The 15,645-nt window shown below is 42.8% G+C and overlaps 1 protein-coding gene across 1 annotated transcript in view; it reads right to left on the bottom strand.

Moving 5' to 3' along the window:
- LOC115225286 (exportin-6-like) overlaps window positions 1-15,645 on the bottom strand; it is a 77,765-nt gene extending 62,120 nt beyond the window's left edge. Inside the window, exons 1-2 of the mRNA XM_029796224.2 lie at window positions 15,240-15,645; window positions 2,560-2,650 (exon numbers count right to left, since the gene is read on the bottom strand). Of these exons, the coding sequence (XP_029652084.1) occupies window positions 2,560-2,650; window positions 15,240-15,242 (94 nt within the window). The 5' untranslated portion in view covers window positions 15,243-15,645. The remainder of the gene's footprint in view (window positions 1-2,559; window positions 2,651-15,239) is intronic.

Genomic DNA, 15,645 nt, shown 5'->3' with positions numbered 1-15,645 from the left:
TGTGTTTAGCCCCTTGTGGGTAGTAAAGAAATATATATCCATATATACGACAGGCTTCTTTCAGTTTCCATCAAACCAAATCCACTCAAAAGGCTTTGGTTGGCCCGAGGCTATAATAGAAGATACTTGCCCAAGGTGCCATGCAGTGGGACTGAACCCGGAACCATGTGGTTCGTAAGCAAGCTACTTACCACACAGCCACTCCTATGCTTTTCACACACATACACACACACGATGGCTGTCCAGTCATGACCAAAAAAGACCTTCAATGGCTCATACCCATGTAGAATGTCAGCAACACCTGTGCATAAGGTTATTGCACCTGCATTGGCTTAACCCAGGCTTGAGAACCCATGGCTTCTGTGTAAGTTGTTATGCCAACCAACTCGATTAGGCATCAGAAAGTTGCTCTCCTCATCGATTGCTCAACCTAAAGTTTTAGGTCCAATAAGGTTTGTACATCATCACACAGTCCCTCTCCATGATCCAGTGACAAGACAGGGAAAATATCAAGAGCCTATATACTCTTTTACTTGTTTCAGTCATTTGACTGCAGCCATGCTGGAGCACCGCCTTTAATCGAGCAACTCGACCCCGGGACTTATTCTTTTGTAAGCCCAGTACTTATTCTATTGGTCGCTTTTGCCGAACTGCTAAGTGACAGGGACATAAACACATCAGCATCGGTTGTCAAGCAATGCTAGGGGAACAAACACAGACACACAAACACACACACGCATTTATAAATATATATACATATATACGATGGGCTTCTTTCAGTTTCCGTCTACCAAATCCACTCACAAGGCTTTGGTCGGCCTGAGGCTATAGCAGAAGACACTTGCCCAAGGTGCCACGCAGTGGGACTGAACCCGGAACCATGTGGTTAGTAGACAAGCTACTTACCACACAGCCACTCCTGCGCCTATATATATATATATATATATTGAAGAAAGCATGGCTGTGTGGTATGAAGCTTGCTTCTCAACCACATGGTTTTGGGTTCCGTCTCACTGCATGGCACCTTGGGCAAGTGTCTTCTTCTATGGCCCTAGACCAACCAAAGACATGCAGATATCGTATATGGAAATTGAATGAAGTCCATCATATAAGGCATAGGATTGGCTGTATGGTAAGCAAACATGTACACACAGAACCACACGCAAACATATACAAAAGCGCATGCAAACACAAACATATATATTTCTTTACTGCCCACAAGGGGCTAAACACAGAGGGGACAAACAAGGACAGACAAAGAGATTAAGTCGATTACATCGACCCCAGTGCGTAACTGGTACTTTATTTATTGACCCCGAAAGGATGAAGGGCAAAGTCGACCTCGGTGGAATTTGAACTCAGAACGTAATGGCAGACGAAATAGGGCTACGCATTTCCCCCGGCGTGCTAACGTCTCTGCCAGTTCACACAAACATATAGACACACACACACAAAAGCACATAGAAACACAAACATAGACACACACACAAACACATACAAAAGCACATAGAAACACAAACATAGACACACAAACACACACACAAAAGCACATAGAACACAAACATAGACACACACACAAACACACACAAAAGCACATAGAAACACAAACATAGACACACACACACACACACACAAAAGCACATAGAAACACAAACATAGACACACACACACACACACACAAAAGCACATAGAAACACAAACATAGACACACACACACACACACAAAAGCACATAGAAACACAAACATAGACACACACACACACACACACACAAAAGCACATAGAAACACAAACATAGACACACACACACACACACACAAAAGCACATAGAAACACAAACATAGACACACACACACACACACACAAAAGCACATAGAAACTCAAACATAGACACACAACACACACACACAAAAGCACATAGAACACAAACATAGACACACACACAAACACACACAAAAGCACATAGAACACAAACATAGACACACACACACACACACACAAAAGCACATAGAAACACACAAACATAGACACACACACACACACACAAAAGCACATAGAAACACAAACATAGACACACACACCACACACACAAAAGCACATAGAAACACAAACATAGACACACACACACACACACCACAAAGCACATAGAAACACAAACATAGACACACCACACACACACACACAAAAGCACATAGAAACACAAACATAGACACACACACACCACACACAAAAGCACATAGAAACTCAAACATAGACACACACACACACACACAAAAGCACATAGAAACACAAACATAGACACACACACACACACACACACAAAAGCACATAGAAACACAAACATAGACACACACACACACACACACAAAAGCACATAGAAACACAAACATAGACACACATATACACACACAACCACATGCAAACACATAGACACACACACAGAAGCACATACAAACACGAACACACACACACACATACAAGCACAAAAGCAAAACACTCACAACCACACACACACACTACAATACAAAGTAGTATAACAGAAAAGACGATGCGGACATACCAATTTCTCGTTTCCTGCTGTTTGTGGTGGCCACCGCAAAGAACTCGGTCATCAGGGCCTCCAGGCCTCGTAGAGATGCTTCATCAGAAGCCTAGAAAGACAGAGAAAAAGAAGTCAAACGGTGAGTGTACAAGAATCATCTTTAAAAATATAGGACCTGCATGGGTTGGAGGGAGGGCAGCATCTGGGTCCCTACCTTCGGTCCAGCGTTTTGGACACTCAGCCTGCTTTGGCAAAAGTACTTTTTGGCACTGGAGGAAAACACACACACACACACATGTATATAGGTCGAGAGAAGGTGAAAGATGTTAGAATTTCTTAATTGAACATGATTGACTGATTAATACAAACACTTTCTGCTTTCCTCGTATGCATAAAGAGAAATATGGCCAAAGACATGAGCAGAGAGAAAGAGGGAAGGAGAGAAATAGAGAGAGAGAGAGAGAAGAGAGAAGCAGAGAAAGAGAGAGAGAGGGGGATGTATATATATTCTTTTAACTTGTTTCAGTCATTTGACAGTGGCCATGCTGGGGCACCGCCTTTAGTCCCCGTAACTTAGCGGTTCAGCAAAAGAGACTGATAGAATAAGTACTAGGCTGACAAAGAATAAGTCCTGGGGTCGATTTGCTCAACTAAAAGCAGTGCTCCAGCATGGCCACAGTCAATTGACTGAAACAAGTAAAAGAGTAAAAGCAATATATATATATATATATATATATATATAAATATATATATCTACATACATGCAATATATGTATTGCAATTAATTACCCGTTTAAGAATCTACCACAATCAATGAAATTATATATTTCTCCTAATTTCCTCTTTTGTGAAACACACCTCTTTCATAGATGTAACACAGGACAGCTCACTCGGAGGAAAGGGACGCTTTGGAGTGGCTTCCTGTGGCCTTGTCAAGCAACGCAATATCCTAAACACATACGTAAATGCTAACGTAGCAGATGTGCATGTGTGTGTGTATATATATATATTAGGATGGTGATCATGTCTGTAAGTATATATATTGAATTGAGAAAGCAAAAAAAAAATTATAACTACAGTAAGGCACAGGTGTGGCTTTATGGCAAGAAGTTTGCTTCCCAACTACATGGTTCCAGGTTCAGTCCTACTGCATGGCACCTTGGCCTAGTGTCTTCTACTACAGACTCGAACTGACCTTGTCAGTGGACTTGATAGACAGAAACTGAAAGAAGCCTATCATGTGTGTATGCATATGTGCATGTGTATGTATGTGTATATATATATATATTATATATATATATATATAATATATATATCTACATACATGCAATATATGTATTGCAATTAATTACCCGTTTAAGAATCTACCACAATCAATGAAATTATATATTTCTCCTAATTTCCTCTTTTGTGAAACACACCTCTTTCATAGATGTAACACAGGACAGCTCACTCGGAGGAAAGGGACGCTTTGGAGTGGCTTCCTGTGGCCTTGTCAAGCAACGCAATATCCTAAACACATACGTAAATGCTAACGTAGCAGATGTGCATGTGTGTGTGTATATATATATATTAGGATGGTGATCATGTCTGTAAGTATATATATTGAATTGAGAAAGCAAAAAAAAAATTATAACTACAGTAAGGCACAGGTGTGGCTTTATGGCAAGAAGTTTGCTTCCCAACTACATGGTTCCAGGTTCAGTCCTACTGCATGGCACCTTGGCCTAGTGTCTTCTACTACAGACTCGAACTGACCTTGTCAGTGGACTTGATAGACAGAAACTGAAAGAAGCCTATCATGTGTGTATGCATATGTGCATGTGTATGTATGTGTATATATATATATATATATATATATATATATATATATATCAACAATCAAGGAACGGCCATAATAGGCCATTCACCCACTAGAAATAACAGCCAAAGCTTCAACCGCAAATAAAAGTTAATTCCATAAACCAGGAGAAAATTTAAAAACATTTACCCTGTAATTTCTTATACGTATAAGAAATTACAGGGTAAATGTTTTTTAAATTTTCTCCTGGTTTATGGAATTAACTTTTATTTGCGGTTGAAGCTTTGGCTGTTATTTCTAGTGGGTGAATGGCCTATTATGGCCGTTCCTTGATTGTTGATGTTGAACTTAAAAATGGTCTATGACTATTTAATTTTTTCCCACTAGGCCGCTGGTGGCAAAAAAATTCTACAAAATTTTTTTTTTGCCACCCTATATTGATTAAATATATATATATATATATATATATATGTAAGTATATGTGTGTATATACTTTATTGTTTTATTTTTTTGTCGTTTGACTGTGGCCATGCTGGAGCACTGCCTTTAGTCAAATAAATCGACCCCAGGGCTTATTTTTTGTAAGCCTAGTACTTATTCTATTGGTCTCTTTTGCTGAACCGCTAACTTACGGCAATGTAAATACACCAAAATCGGTTGTCAAGCAATAGTGAGGGGTACAGACGCACAAACATATACACACACACACATATATATATATATATATATATATATATATATACATATATATATACATATGACGGGCTTCTTTCAGTTTCCGTCTACCAAATCCACTCACAAGGATTTGGTCAGTCCGAGGCTATAGTAGAAGACACTTGCCCAAGGTGCCACGCAGTGGGAATGAACCCGGAACCATGTGGTTGGTAAGTAAGCTCTCGCGACACAGCCACGCCTACATATGACACATGAAAAACAACATTCGAGTGAGGTCGTTACCAGTGCCGCTGGACTGGCTCCTGTGCAGGTGACACATAAAAAGCACCATTAGAGCGTGCCCATTGCCAGTACCGCTTGACTGACCCATGTGCCGGTGACACGTAAAAGCACCCACTACACTCTTAGAGCGGTTGGCGTTAGGAAGGGCATCCAGCTGTAGAAACCCTGCAAGATCAGATTGGAGCCTGGGGCAGCCATCTGGTTTGCCAGTTCTCAGTCAAACCATCCAACCTATGCCAGCATGGAAAGCGGACGTTAAATGATGATGATATATATATATATATATATACCGGAGTAAAACACATAAATGTGAAACAAGGTGGAAAAAAGAGTACTCAAATACCAGTGATATATATATATATATATATATATACACGTATCCATACACACGAGTGTGTGTCCTGTTGTCTGTTTGTCCTTCACTACTGCTTGATAATCGGTGTTGGTGACTTTATGTCTCCGTAACGTAGCGGTTTGGAAAAAAATACTTAAGTACCAGGCTTTAAAAAAATGTACTAGGGTCGATTCATTTGACTAATAATTCTACAAAGTGGTGCCCCAGCATGGCCACGGTCTAATGACTGAAACAAGTAAAAGATGAAAATAAAACAGAGAATGATTGACCTGATACCTTGTTCTGTTTTGTAAACGGTAATCTATGACTTGTCTCGGTCATTAGACTGTGGCCATGCTGGGGCACCACCTCAAAGAATTCTTAGTCAAATGAAACAATCCCAGTACTTTTATGAAGAATCCAAGAAAAGAATTGCCGTTATTAAGCTAGTGTTTTGATGGAAGTTTTTAATTTAGATCACTTTAACTCTTTTGTTACCATACTCTCTCTCTCTACTCTTTTACTTGTTTCAGTCATTTGACTGCGGCCATGCTGGAGCACCGCCTTTATAGTCGAGCAACTCGACCCCGGAACTTATTCTTTTGTAAGCCCAGTACTTATTCTATCGGTCTCTTTTGCCGAACCGCTAAGTAACGGGGACATAAACACACCAGCATCGGTTGTCAAGCAATACTAGGGGGGCAAATACAGACACACGAACACACACACGCATACATATATATATATATATATATACATATATACGACGGGCTTCTTTCAGTTTCCGTCTACCAAATCCACTCACAAGGCTTTGGTTGGCCCGAGGCTATAGTAGAAGGCACTTGCCCAAGGTGCCACGCAGTGGGACTGAACCCGGAACCATGTGACTTGACTTTGTTTCAATTAATTTTAGAGAATAATAAAGAATTTAACAAAATAACTTTGCCGTTATTAATTTGGTTTTTGGAACTTAAATTAACATGAAATTTTTAATAGGAAGTTTTAATTTAAGATCACTTTAACCCTTTTGTTACCATATTTCAGTTGAAATGCCCTGCTTTTGTTCCAATTAATTTTGAAAATAATGAATTTAGTAAGCTAACTTTGTCATTATTAATTCTAGCGTTAATAGAACTTGAAGCAGTCTCAAGCAAGCTGGGGATTAAAAGGGGTTAACTTAATTGATGATGTCACGGCTACACCATGCCCTGTACAGGAGGTCCATCCCTTTATCCTCATTGGATATTTTCAGCAGAATGACTGCCATGTCTGGAAAGCTTTTGAAGAAAATATATGAAAAGTGAAGGTATTTGTTCAGGAATTTCCATAGAAATTTTTTTCTGCTAAATCGTTTATGCTTATGTTTGTGAGTGTGTGTATATGGGTTTATATGCCCTTCAGGGTTGGCGAAAGTGTCGTGGGGGACACTGAAAAACCTGGCTGATGACAGTCAAGGCTGATCTGGAACCCAACCTAGGCCCCCATATTTACGGCATTCACCACTGGAATAAGGAGTGGTTGGAGATCACGTGGTCGTTAGCCTCAAATCGCCAGGCCTGGTCGGCGTTTGTGAGAGATGCAGCATTGAGGATAAATGAAGCCAGCTCAACCCACTCCGGGTGAATACTGTAAGAAGAAGAAGATGTATATACAAGCAAAACGCCCCCACCCCACCCCTCCCGTCGAATGGACGGTGCTGAGTTGTCAAACATTTAAACCAAATTTTCTCAAAACAACTTGTCCCTACCATCCCATAGGCCTCCCCTTTGAGAAACACTGATTTAACCTAAATTTGAGACACTAGCAAAAGACAGATTTCAACTGATGTACTTGCACGTACAAATGCATGTTCCCACAGCTTTATCGATCGCATTCTCACCTGGAATCGATTTTTGTAATGTTTTTCAAGACTTATACACGCCCTGATACCATCGGTATCTACATATCAAATTTGAGCGCAATCAGATGGAGGATGCCCGAGATCCTAGAAGACACACACACAGACAGACAGAACGGATTTTATAGAATAGATGAGTTTGTGTGTATGTGTGTGTATATGAATATATGTATTTATTTGTGTGTATGTATGTGTTTATGTGTGTATATGCATGTATGAGTTTCTGTGTGTGTTTGTGCACGCATGTATGTGTTTGAATGAGCGTATGTATGTGCTTGTTTGTGTGTTTATGTGTGCATGAGTTTATGTATGTGTGGTGTGTGTGTATGTGTTTATGTGTATATATGTATGTTTGTGTGTGTTTGCATGTGTATGTGTTTATGAGTGTATGTAGCTTCCGTTATCTGGGCGACCAAGTTAGTAGTGGAGTGGGGTGCTACTAGAGCGTAGCTGTGAGAACCAGATTAGGCTGGGCAAAGTCCAGAGAGCTTCTACCTCTGCTAGCAATGAAGGGCCTCCCTCTTAGAGTGAAAGGCAGATTGTATGATACCTGTGTGTGAATAGCTATGCTACACGGCAGTGAAACATGGGCTGTGACAGCCCAGGACATGCATAGGCTGTAAAGAAATGAAGCCAGTATGCTTCTATGTATGTTCGACAGAGTGTAAGTATCTTGAGAGAAAGGCTCGGCATAAGAGGCATTAGATGTGGTGTGCAAGAGAGACAACGGCATTGGTATAGTCATGTGATGCATATGGACGCAGACAGCTGTGTAAAGAAGTGCTGGTCTATAACTGTGGAGGGAACTTGTGGTAGAAGTAGACCCAAGAAGACATGGGATGAGGTGGTGAAGCATGATCTTTGAACCTCACAGAGGCAATGACTAGTGACATTATGCTGTGCTTGAGAAGACTAGTCAAGCCAAGTGAAATCTAGTCATGGCTGATGTTGATGTAACAGGCACCCATGCTGGTGGCACATAAAGAGAGCTGTTGGAGCAATGGGCCTTACAGAAGCAAAGTGGCTGAGTTCCTTTCAAGTGTTGGGCCTCAAAGAGGCAAAAGTGGCTGAGTTCCTTTCAAGCATTGGGCCTCACAGAGGCAAAGTGGTTGAGTTCTTTCGAGTGCTGGGCCTTGCGAAGGCAAAGTGGCTGAGTTCCTTTCAAGCGTTGGGCCTCACAGAGGCAAAGTGGTTGAGTTCTTTCGAGTGCTGGGCCTTGCGAAGGCAAAGTGGCTGAGTTCCTTTCAAGCGTTGGGCCTCACAGAGGCAAAGTGGTTGAGTTCTTTCGAGTGTTGGGGCCTTGCAAAGGCAAGTGGCTGAGTTCCTTCAAGCGTTGGGCCTCACAGAGGCAAAGTGGCTGAGTTCCTTTCAAGTGTGGGCCTCAAGAGGCAAAGTGGCTGAGTTCCTTTCAAGCATTGGGCCTCACAGAGGCAAAGTGGCTGAGTTCCTTTCAAGCGTTGGGCCTCACAGAGGCAAAGTGGCTGAGTTCCTTTCAAGCGTTGGCCTCACAGAGGCAAAGTGGCTGAGTTCCTTTCAAGCGTTGGGCCTCACAGAGGCAAGTGGCTGAGTTCCTTCAAGCGTTGGGCCTCACAAGGCAAAGGGCTGAGTTCCTTCAAGCGTTGGGCCTCACAGAGGCAAAGTGGCTGAGTCCTTTCAAGCGTTGGCCTCACAGAGGCAAAGTGGCTGAGTTCCTTTCAAGCGTTGGCCTCACAGAGGCAAAGTGGCTGAGTTCCTTTCAAGCGTTGGGCCTCACAGAGGCAAAGTGGCTGAGTTCCTTTCAAGCGTTGGGCTCACAGAGGCAAGTGGCTGAGTTCCTTTCAAGCGTTGGGCCTCACAAGGCAAGTGGCTGAGTTCCTTTCAAGCGTTGGGCCTCACAGAGGCAAAGTGGCTGAGTTCCTTTCAAGCGTTGGGCCTCACAGAGGCAAAGTGGCTGAGTTCCTTTCAAGCGTTGGGCCTCACAGAGGCAAAGTGGCTGAGTTCCTTTCAAGCGTTGGGCCTCACAGAGGCAAAGTGGCTGAGTTCCTTTCAAGCGTTGGGCCTCACAGAGGCAAAGTGGCTGAGTTCCTTTCAAGCGTTGGGCCTCACAGAGGCAAAGTGGCTGAGTTCCTTTCAAGCGTTGGGCCTCACAGAGCAAGTGGCTGAGTTCCTTTCAAGCGTTGGGCCTCACAGAGGCAAAGTGGCTGAGTTCCTTTCAAGCGTTGGGCCTCACAGAGGCAAAGTGGCTGAGTTCCTTTCAAGCGTTGGGCCTCACAGAGGCGCTGACAGACGTTTGGCATTATGTTGTGCTTTGAAAAGAAGCCCCATCAAGCTGAGCAAAATCACAGTCATGGCAGACACTGGTGTCACACAAATGGCCCCTTTTGCTGGGCTTGCTTGTCTGCTGCTGTGCTCATTAACCTCTTTTCCCCCCTGACTTGGTGCTCCTCCATGTTGGCTGATCAGCTGCAAGGCTCTCCCAGGACTCTATATTGATGACAAGGGCTTCAAATCTCTTTCTAAAGCATCCCTGTATCGCAGCTGAGGTTGACCAGTGGCTCTTCTTCTAGATGCCAGTTCCCCTTAGAGAATGTTCTCTGGGATGCGGACATCCTTCATGCAGTGGACGTATCCTAACCAGAGCAGGGTGAACATGCTGGGAAGGCCTGCATAATTCAGGAGCTCAGTGTTGAGCACCCTGTATTGCCCGGATATACCCCGGATGTAGTGTAGGCTTCTCAGATGGAAAACAAATATTAACTCCCGCACATTCAGACTGTTCGGTCAAATGTAATGCTTATTTATTCGCATCATGCTTTTACTTGTTTCAGTCATTTGAGCACCACCTTTAGTCAAGCAAATCAACCCCAGGACATTCTTTGTAAGCCTAGTACTTATTTTATCGGTCTCTTTTGCCTAACCGCTAAGTTACGGGGATGTAAACAAACCGGCAACAGTTGTCAAGTGATGTTGGGGGGACACAGACAACAAACATATACACACATAGGCTTCTTTCAGTTTCCGTCTACCAAATCCATTCACAAGGCTTTGGTCAGCCTGAAGCTATAGTAGAAGACACTTGCTCAAGGTGCCATGCAGTGGGAATAAACCTGGAACCATGTGGTTGGTAAGCAAGCTACTTACCACACAGCCACTCCTATGCCTATATGGTAAAAAGAACATTCTTAACTTTTTGTATTTAAACTTAAAAAATATTCTGTTTTATGTTCAAACTGGCCAGATCCAACCTCTCACACTTATGCTACAATGTCATTCTAAAAATAAACATTCGCATCACTGAAATATCAAAACTACGAGGTTATGCATGATTAGTTCAAAACAATGTAAATAAATAAGCATTACATTTGATAGTAATCTGAATGCTAACGGTCAAACCACTCAGACACTCCAGCCTCTGACCTACAGGCAATGCTGCCCCCTAGCTCTGACTTTTCTACCACTACTATAATGACCTCTGTTTGTTCCTTCTTGAGCCATGCCTGGCTCATACAGCTGGTTTCCCGGTTTCCTTGGCGTATAGGTTCCTCACCTGAACAGGACGCCGGTGAGCTGCAAGATGCAGGAGGAAAGAGTGAGAGAAAGAGTGAGCGAAAGAGTGAGCGAAAGAGTGAGCGAAAGAGTGAGCGAAAGAGTGAGCGAAAGAGTGAGCGAAAGAGTGAGCGAAAGAGTGAGCGAAAGAGTGAGCGAAAGAGTGAGCGAAAGAGTGAGCGAAAGAGTGAGCGAAAGAGTGAGCGAAAGAGTGAGCGAAAGAGTGAGCGAAAGAGTCAGCAGAAGTTCGCCATTACCTTCTGCCGGAGCCGCGTGGAGCTTAGGGGTTTCACTCATAAACACACACATCACCCGGTCTGAAATTCAAACCCGCGATCCCTTGACTGCGAGTCCGCTGCTGTAACCACTAGGTCATGTGCCTCCACACACACATATATTATTTGTTCCTTCACGAGCCATGCCTGGCTCATAAGGGCCGGTTTCCTGGATTCCTTGACATATAGGTTCCCCACCTGTACAGGACACCAGTCCATCGCAGGTGAGCTGCAAGATGCAGGAGGAAAGAGTGGAGCGAAAGAGTCAGCAGAAGTTCGCCATTACCTTCTGCCGGAGCCGCATGGAGCTTAGTGGTTTCGCTCATAAACACACACATCGCCCAATCTGAGATTCGAACCCGCAATCCCTCAACCGCAAATCCACTGCTCTAACCACTAGGCCAGGTGCCTCCACTAAAATGACCTCTGCATTAAGTTATCCCCTGAACCTCTTATTCAAAAAGACCTCACAGAACCACTCCATTGCCCAACCCTTAAATGATAGTTCCTGTTGTATTATCTATGAAGACCTTATTGTCACATATGCTGACCAAATTACTTCATCTATGCACTTTTTCAGCCATCAATATGCCAAGCCAACCAACCCAGAATCATGTACTTATGTGACTTCCTCAGGCGTGGATGTGTGGTAAATAGCTTGCTTACCAACCACATGGTTCCGGGTTCAGTCCTACTGCATGGAACTTTGGGCAAGTATCTTCTACTATAGCCTCGGGCTGACCAAAGTCTTGTGAGTGGATTTGGTAGGCAGAAACTGAAAGAAGTGGATTTGGCAGACAGAAACTGAAAGAAGCCTGTCGTATGTGTGTGCGTGTGCTTGTGTATCTGTGTTTGTCCCTCCAACATCACTTGACAGTCGATGCCGGTGTGTTTACGTCCCCGTAACTTAGCAGTTCGGCAAAAGAGACCGATAGAATAAGTACTAGGCTTACAAATAATAAGTCCTGGGGTTGATTTGCTTGACTAAAACAATCACTTTGGTGTTGGTGCCCTGTAAAATTGCATCCTTTTCATCTGTGGTTCCCACATGGTTCCGGGTTCATTCCCACTGTGTGGCACCTTGGGCAAGTGTCTTCTAATATAGCCTCGGGCCGACCAAAGCCGTGCGAGTGAATTTGGTAGGCAGAAACAGAAAGAAGCCCGTCGTGTGTGTGTATATGTATATATATATATATATATATACACACACACATACATATGTGTGTGTGTCTGTATGTAGATATTTGTGTGTCTGTGTTTGACAACCGATGCTGGTGTGTTTATGTCCCTGTAACTTAGCAGTTCGGCAAAACTGACCGATAGAATAAGTACTAGGCTTACAAAGAATGAGTCCTGGGATCGATTTGCTCGACTAAAGGCGGTGCTCCAGCATGGCCGCAGTCATATGCTGGCTGAGGTTCCTCTCTATCTTACCTCTTGTACATAGCGCACATCCACTTGTCTCTGCTCTAGCACCTCTGTAATCTTTCCAGACTTACCTCATATTGTGTGAATCGATATATAATATGCATATAATATACACAGAGGCAATGACGAAAGACCGAAATTTCTATGTAAACCTCCTCGAGGAATGTGAAGACGCAGGCTGGAAAGTGGAACATTTTCCAATCAAAGTCGGATGTAGAGTGTTTGTTGGACACAGTGTGAGACAACTGTTGTTATCACTAGGCCTAACTAATCGTAAAGTCAATACCACCATGACCGATATCCAATCTACAGTGGAGAAGGCTAGCAACTGGATTTGGTTAAAAAGAGACGATGAGCAATGGCTAGAAAGATATTGAGCTTAATTTGATAACCAGCTGATCTAGCAAGTGGGACCTCATATCAGTGAGGGGGGGGGCAGTGCGCATTGATGCCGTCGAGAAGTAGGACCCGAAACAGCACGCATTCTCTCCTGATGACCCCATACACTTGCTGGCTTCCGGTATACAGAGCTTTTGACTGGTAGCACTTGAATGTGCAAGTTGTTTGCAAGACATATGCTGTGACTGCAAAAGACCCAACAAATAACGTTGAGTTCATGGCTGTTTCCTGCACCAGCTTCACATAGAAGCCCCAGTCCATCCAAAGTACCTTGGATCACAGGATGGCCGGCTGTGCTTACCTTGGAACGTAGGGCGACCTGCTGTGCTTGAGGAGACTACTGAGTCAAGTACATCAACATCAAAATACAAATCAAATGGAAATTGTAGTTGTGATACCAGTGCCGGTGGCACGTAAAAAGCACCATCCAAATTGGCCGATGCCAGCACCGCCTCGACTGGCTTCCGTGACGGTGGCATGTAAAAAGCACCAACTGATCGTGGCTGCTGCCAGCCTCCCCTGGCACCTGTGCTGGTGGCACATAAAAAGCACCCACTACACTTACAGAGTGGTTGGCATTAGGAAGGGCATCCAGCTGTAGAAACACTGCCAGATCAGACTGGAGCCTGGTGCAACCTCCTGGCATCCCAGACCCCAGTCGAACCGTCCAACCCATGCTAGCATGGAAAGCGGACGTTAAACAATGATGATGATACCATACAATATGATATATACATATCATTGATGACAAAACGACTACATGAAACTGTTTTATATACAGAGTATATAATATATACTCTTTTACTTGTTTCAATCATTTGACTGCGGCCATGCTGGAGCACCGCCTTTAGTCGAGCAAATCGACCCCGGGACTTATTCTTTGTAAGCCCAGTACTTATTCTATCGGTCTCTTTTGCCGAACCGCTAAGTGATAGGGACGTAAACACACCAGCATCGGTTGTCAAGCAATGCTAGGGGGACAAACACAGACACACAAACATATACACACACACTTATATATATATATATATACATATATATAAGTTTCAGTCTACCAAATCCACTCACAAGGCATTGGTCGGCCCGGGGCTATAGCAGAAGACACTTGCCCAAGATGCCACGCAGTGGGACTGAACCTGGAACCATGTGGTTGGTTAGCAAGCTACTTACCACACAGCCACTCCTGCGCCTATATATATATATATATATACACAAGTATCATTCAATATTGTACCCTGCTCGTTGAGAGGTCAAGTAGACGTTGAAATTCAACACAGTCCTCTAACTGGTCAGTTCATAATGAATCGTCCAACCCATGCCAGCGTGGAAAAGGAGACGTTAAATGATGACATACTATGCTATAAATACACACACACACACACAATGGATAAAGTACGAAAGCAATTACATCACGTACATTCGATATACACTGACATCTATACAGTCCGGTTTCGATTTCCCGTATGGGTAAGTGATATCGTATATGACACTACATGGTCGGAACAAGTAAAAAAAAAAGTGTGTTTATATAATTTAGAGACAATATATTCTGAACCTACAGTGTGTATGTATATATATATATATAATAACCGATATGAATCCAAAACATAATATACACACTGTATCCAATCAATATACATACATGCCATATATATATATGTGTATGTATATATATTTATACACACATATATGTGTATGTATATATATTTATATACATATATATATATACACACACACACATTGTACACGAATTCTACACACCATCCCTGGTGGTTAGCTGTCCTCTTCAGCAGAGCGAATACATAACGTACAATATCCAAGACAGACAGACACACACATATATATAATATATATATATATACATACACACATATATCTGTGTATATATGTATTATATATACATACACACAATCCTTATGTAACGTATATACTACATACCAACTCTTTATACAAGACAGACTCCATCCTTAAGGATGTCCACTATCACAAAGTAATACATAATATATAAATATAATATACACCCGCTCTATACATACATACATATATATATATATATATATAGACTCGATATGATATACATACCATTTCGGAAGACAGTCCTCTTGTGACAAAGCCAGCGAAGTTTATAGATGTCGAGTCTGTTGAGAGTTTCTTTTTAGTTTATACGTCAATGCCGTGTAGACACGAAGAACTTCCGGCAGGGGTTCGAACTTAGGACCCTGGACCCGAACGGACGTAATCTGGTGGACCAGGTTGTGTGGGTTCGTTTCGCTGGTTGGGTTGGCTCGCTATTTCGTTCGGTTAAAATTCGGGTTCGGCGGGGCTCAGCCCCCAATATACATATATAGATATGTATATATATAATATATATGTGTGTGTAAGAGGGCTCAGAGTAAGGTTTCTTTAAAAAAAAAAAGGGGGGTAAATTAAGCAATAATAGGAGACTCAGAAGGCCTCCCGCACGACGCCCTTGCGTTCAGCGGCATTG

The sequence above is a fragment of the Octopus sinensis genome, linkage group LG27 (assembly GCF_006345805.1).
Source record: "Octopus sinensis linkage group LG27, ASM634580v1, whole genome shotgun sequence".
In the NCBI taxonomy this organism is placed as follows: domain Eukaryota; kingdom Metazoa; phylum Mollusca; class Cephalopoda; order Octopoda; family Octopodidae; genus Octopus; species Octopus sinensis.
This window is presented reverse-complemented; position numbering and strand designations above follow the sequence as displayed.